The 17,788-nt window shown below is 55.4% G+C and overlaps 3 protein-coding genes across 3 annotated transcripts; 2 read left to right on the forward strand and 1 right to left on the reverse strand.

Annotated features, from left to right (window-relative positions):
• Positions 1-252: 252 nt before the first annotated feature.
• On the reverse strand, positions 253-2,082 carry CkaCkLH20_12470 (major facilitator superfamily transporter; the record flags this gene model as incomplete). The annotated part of the gene is made up of 5 exons (XM_038895183.1): positions 253-322; positions 412-646; positions 696-1,571; positions 1,625-1,920; positions 1,973-2,082. 5 exons carry the CDS (start codon positions 2,080-2,082, stop codon positions 253-255), a joined length of 1,587 nt encoding a protein of 528 aa, XP_038739572.1.
• Positions 2,083-4,483: 2,401 nt separating this feature from the next.
• On the forward strand, positions 4,484-6,303 carry CkaCkLH20_12471 (ThiF family protein; the record flags this gene model as incomplete). Its single annotated transcript, XM_038895184.1, has 4 exons — positions 4,484-4,676; positions 4,737-4,906; positions 4,965-5,898; positions 5,951-6,303. The coding sequence occupies 4 exons, from the start codon at positions 4,484-4,486 to the stop codon at positions 6,301-6,303; spliced, it is 1,650 nt and encodes a 549-aa protein (XP_038739573.1).
• A 7,158-nt stretch (positions 6,304-13,461) lies between these two features.
• Positions 13,462-15,908, forward strand: CkaCkLH20_12472 (C6 transcription factor; the record flags this gene model as incomplete). Its single annotated transcript, XM_038895185.1, has 4 exons — positions 13,462-13,510; positions 13,576-13,699; positions 13,760-14,936; positions 15,003-15,908. The coding sequence occupies 4 exons, from the start codon at positions 13,462-13,464 to the stop codon at positions 15,906-15,908; spliced, it is 2,256 nt and encodes a 751-aa protein (XP_038739574.1).
• Positions 15,909-17,788: the final 1,880 nt, after the last annotated feature.

Here is a 17,788-nt window from a genome sequence, read left to right on the forward strand (position 1 = left end):
GTGGTTACATCTTCATGAGACATGTACTTGCTTCATCATCATTGAATTTCGTAACGCGTTGCCGCTCTCATCACCAATCTACATGATGCTATGCAAAAACCCACAAGACAACCCATAACGCCAGCAAAGAACCAAACATCGCCTGCCATAAGAGCCGCTGTCCCCGCCGTCCCAGGTCACGGGTCACCGATGCCAGGCGGGATTCTCTCTTCCCAAAGCTGATATCTTCTACCGAATCACACATTGTTCCCTTCAGACGCCGTTCACCCTGTCGAAGACACGAGCGTTGTTGCCGCAGATGCCCTCCGTCTTCTCTCCATCTCTATCCGAATGTGTAGCTGTCGCTGCTCCTCAATCGAGACCCGATTCCGGCGATAAGCCCCCAAGCTGATCAGGATCGCTATGCCTGACAGAATGGACCCCACCTTCATGTCTTGCTGAAATGAGTCCGCGTACACTTGGCGGACGGCGGTGGCCTGCGACTGGGTCAGATCCATCCCCCCTCCGTGGATCGATGCCATTTGATCCGGCTTCAGTACCCCGGCCAGTTCCTGCCGCATTTTCGTGCCCAGGATCGCCGTCGATGCTGCGATGCCTAGACTGCCTCCCAGAATACGCACCTGCGCAATGATGCCCTGGGCCGGCGCTACGTTCTGTGAGCAAGGACGATGCATCCGTTCCGGGGTTTCACTCACCATGATCTGGAATCTCGGACTCAGTCGTGCCCAGAATGGTGGACGATGTGGCCGACAACCCGAATCCGAATCCGATGAGGGTGATAAACCCCAGTGCTTTTGGCTCCAGCTCAACCGACGAGGAGAGCGTCGTCAAAAGGCCGCAGCCCAGCGTCATAAAACAGCTCGCCGCGAGCATGGTCTCGAACAGGAGGTTCCTATTCTTGCTCATCAATCCACCGAGCGTGCTTCCGAGGGCGACAGAACCCAGCATCGGTAACAACAATATCCCCGCCATCAGTGAGCTTTTCTCATTGACGATCTGGAGATGTATGGGAAAGGCGTACACGACCAAAAGATATGGGAAGCCAAGGAACATTGTGTTCAGCATGGCGGCCACATAGACGTGGTTGCGCAGGAGGCGCATAGGAATGGCCGCCATGATGCGCCTCTCCCAGAAGCGGGCGACAAGTCCTCCCCACACGAGTAAAGCGACGAAGCAGAGGGCACCGATGGTGACTGGGGCGATGAAGACAGCCTCATGCCACTTGTCTCCGTCCGAGCCGACGTTCTGGAACGAGAAGACGACCAGCACAGAGCCCGCTACCAGGAGAAATGAACCCACGAAGTCCAACTCCTTCCATGACCTCCGTTGTAGGTTCGGCAGGTGCTCAGCTCGGGGCCAGGTCAGATAGAAGACGATCATGGACACGAAACCGACAGGACCGTTGATCCAGAAAATCCAGCGCCAAGAAGCGTAATGGGTCAGAATGCCACCGAGCACGGGGCCGAGGACGCCGGCACTGGCGATCACCATTCCCACCAGACTGGCGATGTGTTGGCGCAGATGCTTGGGACTGACCTCGGGGAAAATGATCATGGTGATGGAGTACAAGCCTAGCGTAAAGCTTCAGAGTGGTTGTCGGGTAGTGGGATGCGTTTTGACTTACCGGATCCACCCAGTCCTTGAAGTGCCCGACATGCGATCAACTGCTCCAGGTTCTGCGCAAACCCACAACCCAGCGAGAAACCAAAAAAGATGACAAAACTTGCCAAGAAGGCGTTGCGTCGGCCGACAACATCAGATACGCGGGCGAACAACACCGCACAGCTGAGATACGTGAGCGTGTAGGCCAGCGCGACCCAGTTGATGAGTTCCATCGAGTCGAATTCCGCGCCGATGGTATACAAACTCGTGGCGACAATGGAAGAGTCCAGCATGGATAGGAAAAGCCCTAGGCAAAGTCTGAGCAGCGTGTTAGTTTTGGCATATGACTGACGACAAGTTCACAGCATACCCGATACTGAGTAGCCAAAACCGCCATGTCGGTAAGGAGGCGTCTCGGAAGTGGTATTTTGGCAAGGCATCAGACTTCGACGTCTCGACGTCGTCTTTCAATTTGCCCATGGCTACTCTCGATGATGATGTCGGAACGATTTTGATGGTCCGTCTCAAAGTCGGCGAGACGTTGAACTCCAGCTCAAAGTAGGATTCTCCTTGATCGAATACCTCGCTTATATGCTGAATCTGTGAGGTGTAGGAAGTGGGGACTGTGTTTCGACGAGCGGGAAGTTGGCCAACCCACGATGACGGCCTAGCTGGATGGATGGTGTTAAGAAGCCGGCGTCTGGGTCGCAGAATCTCGGGATCGGGCCGCCCGTGAAGACAACTCGCGATGGAAGATTATGGTGATTTGGGCGAGATCGTAACAACTCATACTGAAGGGTGTCGTAGTAGTAGGGGGTCGGGGTTGCGTCTGGCAGGCGCTTGGGCAGCGCGTGTGAAAGTAGTGCAAGACAGAAAAGAGAATGCGAGGCAAAAGAGAGCCATGTTTAAGGAGATACACAGGCGTCTGCCATGTCAGAAAGCAAGAGCAAAAGTCAATTCGGCGTTCGGGGCGACGAATGGGAGCCAGACGAGACGCAAGGGAAAAAAAAAAGGCATATTCGGCGTTCAAAACACAAATGTACGCATTCGCTTTCGTTCCACTAGCGCCGAAGGACATATCACCCAACCCAAACCACCGTCTCTGGGCAGCTCCCTAGCCCGGCAGACCTGAAATGCCTGGATTCGCGGCTCACGGCCCCATTCGTTTGTCTCTCGTCCGACGCTGCCGGCCGTAAGCTGACTCCGTCGGCGAATGCGGCGTGGAGCCGGCGCGCCACGCCAGTCCCCCAGAAACTGAGACCGAGAGTAAGACAGGACCCAATCCCATTTCAAGCAAGGGCAAAGTGGAACGAATAAGCGTACCGACATTCCAGGCCGTCGCTACCTTCGGCGACAGATCGTTTCTGGATGATGCCCGAACATGTCATTCGTTCGGAATTTGTTCAGAAGCGAGGAATTCTTCTAGAGTCCAACACCGAGTCCGAGCCACCAAGGCCGTTGAGAAAGGAGAAAGTAAACAGCACCGGTATGAACCAGATTCTCAGATCGAATCAACCACGGCTTCACCCGATCCGGTTCCATCCCGTGTCGGATCAACATGACGAAGGACGTCTTTGTGTGTTGCGCTGTCTTCAACACCGATACACCACGGCATCAGAGCCATTGACGTCGGTTCGGGGTTGGCTACTAATACACAGTACAATCGGCCAAAGACCAGGGCTATTACCAACGCCGACTCCAGCGCGACCAACAGCATTCAGCAAACGACGACCCAGCCAACCAACAGCTCTGCACGACACGGGACTCAGCTGCCATGTGGGCAGACGCCCTAGTCGATGTCTAGGGACGGGAATGGACCGAAAGGGACCAATGTGTGTGGTTGAGGGAGGTTTGGGTCACATGTCTCTGTCACCCTAGAGCAGGACGGGAATGGCGGCACCATCCCGTCGCTGGCTGCCTTACCCTGGCACGTACCCGCTTGGGTAGATGCCGAGTTCCTCTGGCACTTGCTTGGAGGCGACACGGGTTTCGTTGTCAAAATCAGCAGAGCTTTCTTTCTGTTTGCTCGCCAGCGCATGTGGTTGCGATCGATCCCAGAGTGTGTAGATGGTGTTATTCCTGTCCCTCAGATTGCCGTCAGTGCTTGCTTCAGTACCTACTTTAGTTCCCCGAGTCCTGCGAGGGGCGGCCACATCTCAGGGAAAGCCAAGCGGGAGCGGACGCAGGGGGCGGAAAAGGCAACAAACGAAGAATCCACAGTTGACGCGGTCGCGCGAGATTGAAGCTTGTGAAGGTGAAAGCGAAGTCCATTGTCCGGGGCTGGGCTGGGCTGGTCTGATTTTGCCATGCCCTGTTCACGTTGCTTATTCAATGGATCCAACTTGGTTTTTCGTTTGAAGCAAACAACCGTTCCCTGTTCCAATTGGTCCGTCAGAGGGAAGTGTCGTCCTCGTATGGCTGCGGAAATATTAACGCAGTATCAAGATCAAACAGAAGGGAAGCAAAGATTGAGACACTCACACGCGGCAGCTGAGGGTCAAGCTTCGCCTCATGTCGGAATCGTTCTCAATCTAGGTAGATATGCTTATGTAATTCATGTGGAAGGTGTGATTTGTCGTCCCAGCTCGCTCCAATGAAAGCACGGTGATACCTTACCTAACTGACGGCCCACTCCCGCTGCACTCCACTAGCTACGACCCCGGGAGGCACCCCGAGGTGAGCTGTTGACAGGCAAGATCCGCTGTACTTCAAGCATCCCGTCGACTTCATTCACGGCGACAGCACATCTCTGTCTGAGCGCGACTGATTGACCACGAGAGATTTTCCACACTGATCCATTCTTGACGCCAATATACCAGGCTGCCCTCCCGTCTCGCCCATTCTCACAATTGAAAGGGAGCTCTTCCAGTCGTCTGCCGAGATGACGGACATCATTGCCGGACAGGCTCCTCCTTCTCTATCCGTTCCCTCGGAGAAGGAAAAGAAATACGACCGCCAGTTGCGGTTGTGGGCAGCCAGCGGCCAGGCCGCCCTCGAGTCTGCCAACGTACTACTCGTGAATTCGGGCTCGGGGACCGTCGGCGTTGAGACACTCAAGAACCTTGTTCTTCCCGGTAAGCCATCATCATATGCCCTCCTTCGATATGCGCGAGGCGGCTGATATGTGTGCCCAGGTATCGGCAAGTTCACCATCGCTGATGATGCCACCGTCACCGAGGCAGACCTCGGTGTCAACTTCTTCCTGGACGAAACCAGTCTGGGCCAATCTCGCGCACAGAGTTGCACTGAGCTTCTCGTTGAACTCAACCCCGAAGTCCAGGGTGACTGGTACCCCCGGAACTCAGTGAGCACCTTATCTAGGCGCCCTCCCGCTGCGGCTCAAGTGCTGACCCCGGGGACAGGAGGCTTTCAATATTCAAAATGTCCTGGGAAGGGATGACCCGTTCACCATCATTCTGTACGCTTTACCCATCGCCCCAGAGCATCTCGAAGCGCTTGAAGCGTACAGCCGGAAACACAAAACGCCACTCGTCGCCATCCACTCGGCTGGCTTCTACTCTTACTTCAGCATTCGCCTGCCTGGCGTGTATCCAATCGTCGATACTCATCCAGATGTGACGGCTACCACAGACTTGCGGCTTCTCGCACCATGGGAAGAGCTGGAGGCTTTCGCCGAGGACATGACCAAGGATATTGACAGCCTGGACAACCATGAACACGGACACCTGCCGTTTGTCGTGATTCTTCTGCACTTCCTCAACGTGTGGAAAGCTTCCCACGGTGGCGCACCGCCCAGCAACTACAAGGAAAAGGTTGAGTTCCGGAAGATGGTGGCGGATGCTACAAGAACGAACACACCCGAGGGTGGCGAGGAGAACTTCGAGGAGGCCGTCGCCGCGGTCATCAAGACCATTGTGCCACCGTCCCTTCCCTCTGCCGTGAGGGAGGTCTTCGAGTACAGACACAACAAAGAGGTCAGCGCGCAAAGAATGAACAGAGAGGGATTTAGACTGACGTGGACTCAGACTGAGGCGGCTTCCAGCTTTTGGCTCATCGCCGCGGCGTTGCGGACCTTTTACGAGAAACACCAGTGCTTGCCTGTCCCCGGCGGTATCCCAGACATGAAGGCCCAGTCGAGCACGTACATCAAGCTCCAGAACATTTACAAGGCCAAGGCCCGCAAAGACGCTGCCGAGGTCCTGGATTCTGTTCGCCAGATGCCCGGTGGCGAAAGTATTGAGCCGGCTGAGGTGGACCTGTTCTGCAAGAATGCCGCCTTCATCAAGCTTGTTGTCCCCGCAAGTGGAGGCGTCGACCAACTGCGCAGCCTAGCTCGTAAGTAGACTCTTGCGTTCACCTCTGCGTGCTGTATCTTACGAGGAAACAGAGCAGGAACTCGTCAATGACGAAACGATGGCCAAGGAGGGTTTGGCTCCTTTCTCACTCCTGCCCATCTATCTCGCCCTCCGCGCAACGTCCCACAAGTCTACGGCCTCTCCAGATGAGATTCTGGCATCCATTGGGCACTTGGTTCCAGACGCCAGCGACAACGAGCGTGTCGTGCAGGCGGCCCAAGAAGTATCTCGGGCTGGTGGCGGAGAGCTTCACAACATCTCCGCGGTTGCAGGTGGCATGGTGGCCCAGGAGACGATCAAAATCATCACGAATCAATACGTACCCATCGAGAACACATGCATATTCGACGGTATTGGAAGCCGAACCCAGGTTTTCCGCCTGTAAAACAGAACACGCTCTCCAGCCTGGCGCCCTCGGCTTGCCTGGCTCGTCGTCTGCCTCCAGCATGCGGAGCATTCGTCAATGCTCCTCGGCCGTGGTCCCAGCTAGGTAACCCTGAACTCTTCCAAACAGGTGTTGGGGAAGGGGAACGATTGCAACCACCATTCCCAGAGGCTTTTCGGCACTGGGTGTGCAGATCCCGGAGGAATATATTAACTGCGCATTGGGACAACGAAGGCGGCAACAGCTGGAGACCGAGACGTGGTTGGGTGTCTGGGGTCGGCTTGAGCTTGGGATGATGTTGCATTGCTAGCGCGCAGCCATTCCTTGAGCAAAACCGGAGGTTGTGACCCTTCAATCCTACCTCAGCAGACCCTGGCGAACATATGGCGTCTAGGCAAAGATCGAGTCGGACCGCAGTCCCTTGCTGTCATGTCCTCGATGGAACACTGAGGACCCCGGACTATGCGGGATCAAGGAGAGTCGAGGCTGAGAAACGTTAACTGCCAACTGTATGGGTGGAGGTAACCGGAGCCTGGCTAGGTAGGTAAGGCAGTCTCAATTGGCATTATCCAGAACAATACATGGCTTAGGGCCTGAGTCTAACGTGTTTATCGTTCGTGTGGAAAGCCGCAACTATTTGTGCTTCGGAACAACGACTTTGCAGCTAATTGATATCTCCAACTGGTGATATCCCCTTATCCGAGGCCAACAGAACTTTATAAGATGCGGTTGACCCGATGAACCCGGCTGCCGCGTTCTTACCGGGAGGACAAACATCGGCTCAAAGCCCAAACATCAGCTCGTTCACATTCTGAACCCTAGATGCTTGGTTCACTAGGATGCAAATGAGAACCACTGGGAAATGAAATCGAGGCGGGCCGCTCACAAGCAAACTTGACTTTCCTTGGCTGTCCAGCCCCCCCCCCCCCCCTATGCCATGATTGGAAATCCTACGGGATGATATCACAAGAACAAAAAGTGAGAAGTACTGACGCCGACGGATGATGTCCCGATCTCGTACTTCGGGTCCCGCGTACACGAGAGCGATCTCGCCAAGCGTGTCAGCACGACCGCCTGTGGCCGTTCATTCCAAACCGACGACAGCCGGCGGATGCAGCTCTTGAAAAAGGTGGTCACAATGCGAAATGCGGGAGGTGGGCTTCGGCTGGGTTTCCGAAAGACTTTGTTGTCATGGTCGGCGATGAAAGGAGTGGATCATTACTCGCATGTTTCTGACGGCAGTGTGCCCAGGAACAACGAAAGGTACGTGTCTCTGTGTGAAGTCGTGGCGGTGAGGGAGAGAGGCGGGCTGAAGGTCCGCCGGGCGTCAGTAGGGCGCCATTAACGTGATGTCGCACAAGCTGACCATCTTAAATCCGGAGATGCCCAGGACGAAAACCGAACGCTGTGCGGCGGGCCGTTCTGTGACGGGGATGGGTAGAGCGGTTATTTGCCACATCATCAACCCGATAAGCATGGGCGTTGAGGCCCGATGGTGACTAGAAAGTCACGCTCAGCAACGATGATACGTGCCTCCGTACGTACAGTGGAAGTTGCGGCGGCGAAGAACCTCCTCGACGAGACTGTGTGGCGCGTTGATCTGAAGACCATCACGAGACAAGAAGCTCCTCGGCCTCGGAAGAGTATCAAGTGCGAAAGAAGCCGGACTAACTCTGGGATCAGGTTGTGTTACGATCGTACACCAGATAACGTGAGCGAAGGGAATTCACGATTCTTGTGGACAGACAACTTGAGCCTAGGTTACGCCAGCTGCAATGTCATTCGCTTCAGACGGTCCGGCCTATGTCGGGCTCAACTATCGCGGAGCCGAGACGTACGTGCCAAAGACGCACGTGTTGATGAAGATGCGGTGCGGGTCTCCGGACGAATTCAGGCGTTGTGTGTGCCGGCCAAGACGCCGCTTTCAGACACCCAGATGCTCTTTTTGGACGAACGGGACGGGATTTTGCTCATCAAGATTCCGACCAAGCATGACAAGTCATGCTTTCTCGCCCAACAGGTCGAATGCTGTATCCGGCCGCATAGTGGCTTCTTGTCGTCGAAGTCGACGAGGTCCGGCTTGGGGGGATAAAACTCCGGGCAGTATGAGTCTCGAGGTTTCGCATCTGGCCTTGACGGGATTCTTATCAGGGCGTCGGGCACAAGCCAATGCCACGTCCCCATGAAGTCGGCCAAAGTGCCCCTGCGAGCATCCAGACACAAATGCAACACCCCCTTCTCGGACAACTCGTGACTTGCATCCCCACAGGAAGGATGCAACTAGGCAGGAGGCGACGCAAGGAGCGAGAGGCCTGAACGGTTCGTCGGGTCTGATTTCCTGCATCATGGATCATTCACGACCTGGGGAACCAAACCTCACGTCAAGCTGGAGATCGGCCTCTACAGAATCCAAGGTTAAGCTACTGCACGAGTGCCTGGCCTGGCGGCGATGCGAAAGACGCAATCACCTCTCCTTGATCGGCGCGGCCACCTGGACGTAGCATCGCCGGATATCTCGAAAAGGGGCCGTCTTCATAACGCGCGGCCGACAACGTGCACGCTATGGCGAAGGCAGAGCAGATCGAAGTCCGAGAAGAGGCGCACCATCATCTACCGCGACATACGCCAAGTAGCACAGCATCAACGGGTATCTGTGCCCCGAGCCGGCGGGAAGCGCCTGGTGGCCCCGGCATATGTGGGAAACCGAGAAGAGGTAGGCAGAGGAAATGAACGCGTTTGAACAAAACGAGGCAGGCAGGGGACAGGTACCCGTCGAATGGCGAGAGGAGGGCGAGTATGCACACTGACAGCACCGTCGGCTGGCCGGGTCGAGTCGGTCACAGTACCCACCACTTGCATGGGAACAAGTTTGCTCCTTTCCCGACTGGACCGACAGAGGGCGAAGATGTGGAGTGACGGGCACACAGTATAAGCAGATGCTTTGCATGAGGTGAAAGTACAGACACGTGCCCCATTGCACTCAGAAAGCAGATGGGCTCACGTCCGGGTCCAGGTCCAGATCCAGAGATACTGGGCACATGCGAACACATGACCTATCAACGCAGGAGCGGTGCGTGAGCAAGGCTACGTACATCACACAGCGTGTCCAGCAAAGCGGCTGGGATGGTCTGCTGCGTGGTGGGTGTCTCTGCCCGTCTTAACCACATACAACCCAAGATGCGTCGGTGTGGCTGCCGGATGATGGAGGGCATTCCATTTACTTCAGGCAACGTCTTCCCGTTAGCGGATAGCGGGCGGCAGAGGGAAATCTGGGGTACATTTGTGTATGTGGAGGGCTACAATCGTGAGCAATCCCGGATCGATTTGCTGGAGAGGCAAATGCTAGGGCCAATATCGATTTTCCTGTCATGTTCGGAGAGATGGAGATGGTTGCTAGATTAGTGACCAGCATGTGGACAGGGTGGGCTTACAGGTTTTGGACCGATGTGCGTAGGATGTGTCGCACAATGACTGCAACTTGGACTCCCCAGGTACCATCCGCCATATCGCTCACCGCGTAGCCGAGGCCGTGAATCTGATCCAATGATGGATAAGGTAGAAGCCGGGACAGGGACGTAAGGGGACAGAATAGAAAGATCAAGAATGGAAGAACATGGTTGGAGGAACCAAACTTCCAGGGGCACACACACAAACACACACACACACAGTGTGGAGAGAAATGGTGAGGTGGGAGTCATATGGAACGGGCGGCAGAGCCACCAGAGTAGCGACCAAGACGGCAAGCACGCACTTACCGTACCTTATAAGCCGCCTCGGTTAGTATTGGTGCTTTCTTCAATGTGCAGGGCCAAGCCGTCCAAGTTGTTGAGCTGATAGAACACACAACAGCTCGCGAGAGTGTTCAAAGAAGCAGGCACGGCGCAGATAGACCATCGTCAAGATCCGAGAAGGCGTGGACAGATGGAAGTCATTGCCGTGCTAGGGTCGTACATGGCAAAGGCGCGACATGGTAGTATCGGTTGTTGATATCGTGAACAGGATTCGTCAAGGTATGCGATGTCATTTACCAGGTATGGTTGCAATAGGGCCGGTTCTCCGTCTACCTACGAGAATCCAGAGCAAGAGATGGCGAGTCCTGACTGGGTACGCGTACCGTCCGGACTGGGCTGGCTTCGATTTGACGGCATGGAACGGCTCTGCTAAGACGGAGTGGGAATCTTAGAAGATGAGATAAGATGTCGGGGTCTTGCAGGCGAAAAGTGTGATGATTGTGATGATGGTTCGTCGCATTTTCGTGGTTCCGAGTCAGATGGGCATCCTTCTCGTACCCCCCCTCCCTTTCACGACGTGGACCTACATAGTCACATACCTCAGTAGAGGCCCGTCTTCTCTCTGTGGTCTTCTACCTACTTACTTGGGTTCTTCAACAAGGAAGGTTGTGGGGCATTTTGGAGACGGCAGGAGAGGTTAAGGGTGCACCCTGGATCGGCGGTGCGGCCCTGCTGATTGTGGGAGGATGAGGGGGGGGGATAAGTCGATCTGTGAACAGGGGATGGGAGAAGCGCGCGTGGCAGGCACTTGGAGAAGAGGAGGCGTGCTGCGTGCGTGATGTGTATGCCAGATTCACAGACAAGTCATTATGTCGACTGTGACAGGAGGCGAACTGAAGAGGCACATACCCGGCCACCCGTCTATTGGAGGAGTGTCACGGTACCGGACTTGTGTTGGGGACGGGTGAGGGGACGGGAGAAATGGAATAATTAATGGGAATACTTAGAAGTTAGGTAAAGTAGTATGTGGAATTAAAAGTAGACTAAGAAGAAAGGGGAAGGAGGGGCATGAAGGGGATTAGAGGAACCGCAAATCGCGCGTCGAGTATCCTACGACGGCGGGAGAGAAGCACAAAGCCGTCCAAGGGAACACTCAATAATCAAAGAGAGAAAACCGAATGATGGACTGACGATGTCAACCTAAGCTACAGACCTAGACCTGAGTACCCGGGCTGAGACGACTCGCCCCGGAGCACGGGAATACATAGTGCCTTGCCCTTGCGACCTCAGAACACTTCTATCCGTACCATTGAAAGCGGAAGGGAAACTCCTGGCGGGACGTGGACACTCAAGTGTGGGGTCAAAGTGGCCCGGCCCCGCCCGATTGAGATTTCCCCACCAGTCAATGGTTGACGGCTGTCACTGGGCACTTTAACAACGTTCAGTGCATCGTCTTATTCGAAGCACACTCAGGCCATGTTTTAACCAATACCTGTATGCTAGGCACTGAAGTAAGGTAGGTAGGTAAGGTAGGCGATAGTAAAGGCCGGAAACGATTGTGGGTAGTGGCAGCAGCGACAGCGGGTAAGCGGTGTCAGTAAGGACTGAGTGCCCTGCCCGATTCAGGCTTCAGACGGGCCAACTCCATCACAGCGCATCGTCACTCGGGTGCCTACATTCACATTGACCTTGAAAATTTGCCATCCAATTCTTCTGCATCTTGGTATCCGTAGGTACCTACTTTAAAGGCAGAGACGGCGCACGGGACACACCACGACACGGCACGGGTGCTAAATGTAAATGGCAAGTGTGAGTGGCCTCTTACTGGCCCCAATTGACTACCCCACTTTCCACTTTAAATTGATATCCACGTCCCCTCACTCGGGTTTCCCTTCCCCCAGACCCATGGAAACGAGGACTAGGTAGGTACCTAGGTACCTACCTATGTAGGTAGGACGGGACGGACGGACCAGACCACAGACAGACGGCCACCTGGGCCTTCGCTCTCTCTCTTTTTCTTCTTTCTTTTTTTTTTGTGTTATTTTTTTCCTTAAATCAACTCCATCACTTTCCGAACCGCCTGTTCGTTTGCAGACCCTCCCACCGTCTTCACCTCGTTGTCATTGGTTGTGCCATATATTGGCTGTTGCTTCTTCGAGCCTAGGGTGGCTCTACATTTCCAGGTATGGATGCGTCTTCTTGACCCCTCAACTCGTGGTTGCACGACGTTCGTCCCTACTGTACTCATTTACCTTCTCCAGATTCCACATACCCCAATCACCGTCCGCGGTACACATGCCATTGGGTTTGATGTGGGCTGCCACACCCCGTTTCTCCGCACTCCATCACTCTTGACAAAACCGACTTCCTGATCATTCGATACCCGTCTATGCCATGTACCTATCTTGCCGGCAGCCAAGGTACTTGACCCTGTTCCTGGTCTTTGACTCCCCGAGACCAGACGCCGCCACGCCTCTCGCATACCCTTTCCGCCGTGCGCCACGAGGAAGTCTCGTCCGTCGACTCCAGACTCCCAGCCGGCCCGAGAGAGATGAAGACACCCAGACATAGGCAGGCACTCAGGCACCTACCTCGGCCTGTCACCCTCGTGACACCACCATAATCGCCTACCCCGGCACTCGCATCTGAGGCTTCTGCTAACCCTCTCTCGAATCTTGTAGTTCACGACGTACCTGAATCTATCTAGTTCGGTTCCTGACACCGGCTTCCCAATCCTACCAACGCCATTTGTCTAGCATCAGCACCTCAACCGGCGGCCGCGACCCTTCCCCAGCTTAAGGTATTCGTACCTCGCGTTGACCAACGGTGGATCGCCCTTTTGCGGTAGACGGTAGTCAACCGCTTCGCCTGGCCTGGCCTAGTCTGGCCCCGTCCCCGTCCCCGTCCCCGTCCCCGTCCCCCATTTCCCGTTTTCTTTTACCCAGGCCGGCTCCAGCCAGCACGTTTACCCGACATGGTACTTCACCTTGCTTGCGAGGCTTGCTTTGCTCTGTCTGCTCTTACCCAGCCAGCCGAAGCGGCATTGATGTCCCATCGCCTTTTTTCTCGTTATACCATGCCATGCAGATATGCCATACCCCCTTGCAACTTTCTCCACACTCGATGTTGCCGCGCCGGTCCTCTGCAAATAGCTGCCGGACTGAGTGCTTCGTACAGAGTACCTCCTTCGGCTTTTATCGACCAGCCTCCCATGTAATTATATAAAAGGTCTGCACCTTGCCAACTCGTTCCAACCGCTTTTCTGGGCTACTCGTTCGGCAGAACCAGAAAGGCTTCCGACTTTTCGTAAACTTACCAGACCGTCTAACTTTCGTTGACGGTTCTGGACCTCGCTTCATCCGAACTTGGATCCTTTGTATTCAATCTTCGTAGACAAGAAACAACCAACCCTCCGCTGGCGGTGAGCATGGCCCCGTCCATCCCGGTCCCCACTCAAGGTGGCATGTTCCACACATGTAAGAATCCAAAAAACCAACTACTTTGCGCTGTTCCACGTGAGTTTCTCGCTGAAGACTCCCAGTTCAAGGCGTCACCCCGCGGAAACCGGCAAGCGAGTCCCAAGACAGCGGGAAGACGTCTGGCTCAACAGGCTCTAAGAGAATCACCACTCCTCATGCGTGCGCAGAATGCAAGAGGCGGAAAATGTGAGTTTTTCGCCAATCAGGCCCGCCTTGCCCGTTCAACACCATCTGACCTCCGTGTAGCCGCTGCGATGGCCAACAACCCTGCGGTCAGTGCCTTTCAAGCCGCGCCCCTAAGAGATGCTTCTACGACAAGCACCGGCAACGGGTCATTCCTTCGAGAAAGACGCTAGAGGCGCTCTCCCAGTCACTCGAAGAATGCCGCTCTATTCTTAAGCGTCTTTTCCCCGACCAGGACGTCCAGTCTTTGCTCCCACTCTCCCGCCAGGAGCTCCTTTGCCTCCTCGAGAGGCCGGTGCAGGAAACGCCGACGGCACTGCCATCCCCGCCTTTGAACGCGTCTCCTCTCTCGCAGGAACTGGAGTCTCCGGTGTGTTCTGGTAGCGAACAGGGTCTATCCGGCCTTGAGCTGATGCCCGGCCGAGACACTGAGTGGGATGAGGAGCGCCGCGGTCGCGACCCGATCCCCATCGAGGCTGACGACGTTAATGCACTTTCTCTCTCTGTGGACCGGCAATCGTCTTATCTGGGCGCCTCGTCCATCAAAGCCGCCTTGATGTGTCTGCTCAAGGTCCATCCAGGGTTACGGAACTCGCTCACCACGCCACTGCACAGCGCCGAAGTCACGCACAACTTCCCGACCATGCGATCAAGAGGCTCGGTGCCCAAAGATTCGCAGCGTATTCCTTGGTCCTGGAAAGGCCAGACACTCATAGACGCCTACTTCAAGCGCATTCACGTTTTCGTCCCCATGCTCGACGAAGCCGCTTTCCGAGCAGATTATCTCGAGGGCCAGCGATTCGACGCCCCCTGGCTCGCTCTGCTCAACATGGTCTTTGCTATGGGAAGCATTGTGGCCATGAAGTCAGATGATTACAACCACATCAACTACTACAACAGAGCCATGGAACACCTGCCACTGGATGCCTTCGGGAGCAGCCACATCGAAAGCGTCCAGGCGCTGGCCCTGGTTGGGGGCTACTATCTTCATTACATCAACAGACCAAACATGGCAAACGCCGTCCTTGGAGCGGCCATCCGAATGGCGAGCGCTCTTGGTCTCCACCGTGAGAGCTTGGCCCAGGGGTCCAACGATGTTGCCGCCGCCGAGACCAGGCGCCGCACTTGGTGGAGTCTCTTCTGCCTCGACACGTGGGCCACGACAACCATGGGCCGGCCGTCGTTCGGGAGGTGGGGTCCTGCGATCAACATCCGGCCCCCTGAGTTCGGCATCAATCAGGTAAGCAGTCGTCCCCAGTAAAGCTGTGAACAACGAGTCTAGGAGGCTAACGGGTTGCCGCTGTAGGCTCGGGACTCTGCTCAACACGCCGGCATTTTGCCATTGATCGAAAACATCAAGTTCTGCAAGATCGCCACTCAAATCCAAGACCTGTTGGCGATCTCGCCCCTCCTGCGGGCAGAGGATCGCTGCAACCTCGACGGTCAGCTGGTCAACTGGTACAGTAGCCTCCCATGGCTTCTGAGAACGACCGACCCCTGCGCCGAGCCTCTGTACATCGCGAGGTGTATCATGAAGTGGCGTTACCAGAACCTCCGGATGCTGCTCTACCGACCAGTCCTGCTCAGTATCGCCAGCAGTGGCGCCTTGACTCAGGTGGCGGATCAGGACGTCACAGCCATCGAGACTTGTCGTGAGCTTGCCAAGCAGACTATCGAGGACATTGCACGGGAATGGACCCGTAATCAAATGTCCGGGTGGAACGCCGTGTGGTTTCTTTACCAGGCGGCCATGATCCCCCTGGTCAGTGTCTTTTGGCAATGGAACAGTCCACGTGTTCCCGACTGGCACCAGCAGATCGAGACGATCCTCGACCTACTCGAGGCCATGGAGGACTGGTCATTGGCAGCACGACGAAGCCGTGAGGTAGTGTGGCGAATGTATGAGGCCTCTCGGCAGCCCTCGATGCGGTCAGAGAGCCCCCTGCAAGGCATTGGAGGCGAGCACGGGCTGCTGATGGGCGAGACGGAGCTACACATGTCACCCATAGGCCTGGAGCCGGAAGGGATGGGCATGATGGGCGTGCTAGATCAACATGGCCTCTGGGATCTGGACGGCATGTACTGGGGCCAAAGTCCGGAGCAAGGTGTGGACTTTTCCCCATACGGCGTCAACGATCACATGATGGGCATGGACTACAGCATGATGGGCAGCCAGGCTGCGGCAATGGAGGGCGCCTTTTTCGCCCACTAGTGTGGCGAGCTTCAGAGTTGCTCTCCGCGTGTTTTCTTTTCACCAGTACATATATCCCTTACCAGTACATACTTTCGTTCTTCGTCAGAGGGAGTGCCAGATGTCATGAACTTTGGGGAGGATTGTACATCGCTGGAGTGGCCAAAAACGGGAACAGAATTCGCCCGGTGTTTCGGCTGACGGGCCAGAATTGGAGGGAGTTTGGCCTTTGGGCACGGAAAACGGGACATGACGACAGCAGAGATGATGAGAAATACCCGGAATGACGACGATGATGTACGTAGAGCTGGCAACGAACCAGACACACCAGATGAGGATAAAAAAGAAGATATGACGATGAGTCGGAGCCTCGGCCAGCAACACTTCGTCTGTATATTGCATGGTAACATGGCCGGACCAGTACGAAGCGCGAACTTGCAATCTTACTGTCCGCAATGAACCCTCCTGGGCGTAACCCAGCCAAGGCAGTCGGTCCTGCTTTCCTAATGAACGCTGCATAGTGAACATACCTGCGCGAGCTACTGACCGGCACATGACTTCGGGGGCATGGGTGGAAATGGTGTGTACGATGGAGGAGGGGACCATTTTTCCGGAGTCAAGAAGCAATAAGATGCCTCATCCTCATCCTCCTCCACTTCCTCTCGTCTAGTTCCTCCGGGGAATGAGTACACCACGTTATGCTATGATCAGAAGACATGGGAGGCATTATTCATGGGGTACGTCGGCATCAATGAGAGTCGGCCGACGAAAACCGTGGTTGTAATGGGACCCCTGATGGGATCGTGGGATGTGTGTCCAAGTGTTGATTGGACGTCCGCGTCGAGGTTGTACACACGCCAGATGAATAAGGAGTCCCTCAAGCATTCAGCCTTTAAGCATATCGGCACGATGGAGGGGAGCTCAGGGGGCGCATCGGCCGGGGTAGGGATGAGGGTGGTGGTTGGTGCCGAGCCTTTGAAGCGGCTGGGTTCTCGATGTACAGATGCGGCAGGGATGTGAGTACATTGGATGCGAAGCCTTGGAGGGGCGCCGGTCAGGACTCAGTAGTACTAAGGAACACAATATTGCTGGCAAGAGAGTCGCGTCTCAAGAGAGCATGGCACACCTACTGTAGGATAGACGTGCAGGTATACGAAGCATGGCGTTGCGATTGGGCGGATAAATGTGGTGGTGGAGGTCTCGAAAATCGTTGTCTGGATTGTCGGGCCGCATCGACTTTAGCTGCCCCTGTAATTACCCCACAACAAGTCATCCCATGATCCATGCCATGCACTGACATACATCCCTGGTTTCTCTCTCCTTCTGTCGCCTCATGCACATGTAGGCGCAGGCGCAGCGGCGTCAAGAGCCCTGCTTGTGCCTGCTTCGGCGTCATTCACTTGGATTATGGCCGGGAGTCAGGCGTTCGGGTTGCTTGTGTTACGACGCTGAATCTAGAGAGGAGGGGAAGAGAAAAAAAGAAAAAAAGAAAAACGTGTTGGAAGACGCCATGCGGGGAAACAATCGTTGAGGTCAGGAGTCGACATGGTCATTGGCTGTTGTCGTTGGAGTCGGTTGGAGTCGGTTGGGGTTCCGTCTCGTCTCAGCCGCCGAGGGAAAAACTAGCTGGACGGATGTAACCGCCGTGGAATTCATAGCCAGACATTGGAAATATTCTCTCAGCGGGTACCGCCAATGTATTACCCAGGGCAATCAACATGACGACAGTCCAATCTTCAGGAATCATGCATCTGCCTGTATGCGTCGACGGCGGTGGTTGAATGACGGCGCACACACGGGAAAGACTTGCTTCTGTCTATCCATGTTTGCTTCTTTGTGGGGGGGGGGGGGGGGGGCGGGGGGGGGGGGGGGGGGGGGGGGGGGGGGGGGGGGGGGGGGGG

This window comes from Colletotrichum karsti (genome assembly GCF_011947395.1).
Source record: "Colletotrichum karsti strain CkLH20 chromosome Unknown Scaffold59, whole genome shotgun sequence".
Taxonomy (NCBI): domain Eukaryota; kingdom Fungi; phylum Ascomycota; class Sordariomycetes; order Glomerellales; family Glomerellaceae; genus Colletotrichum; species Colletotrichum karsti.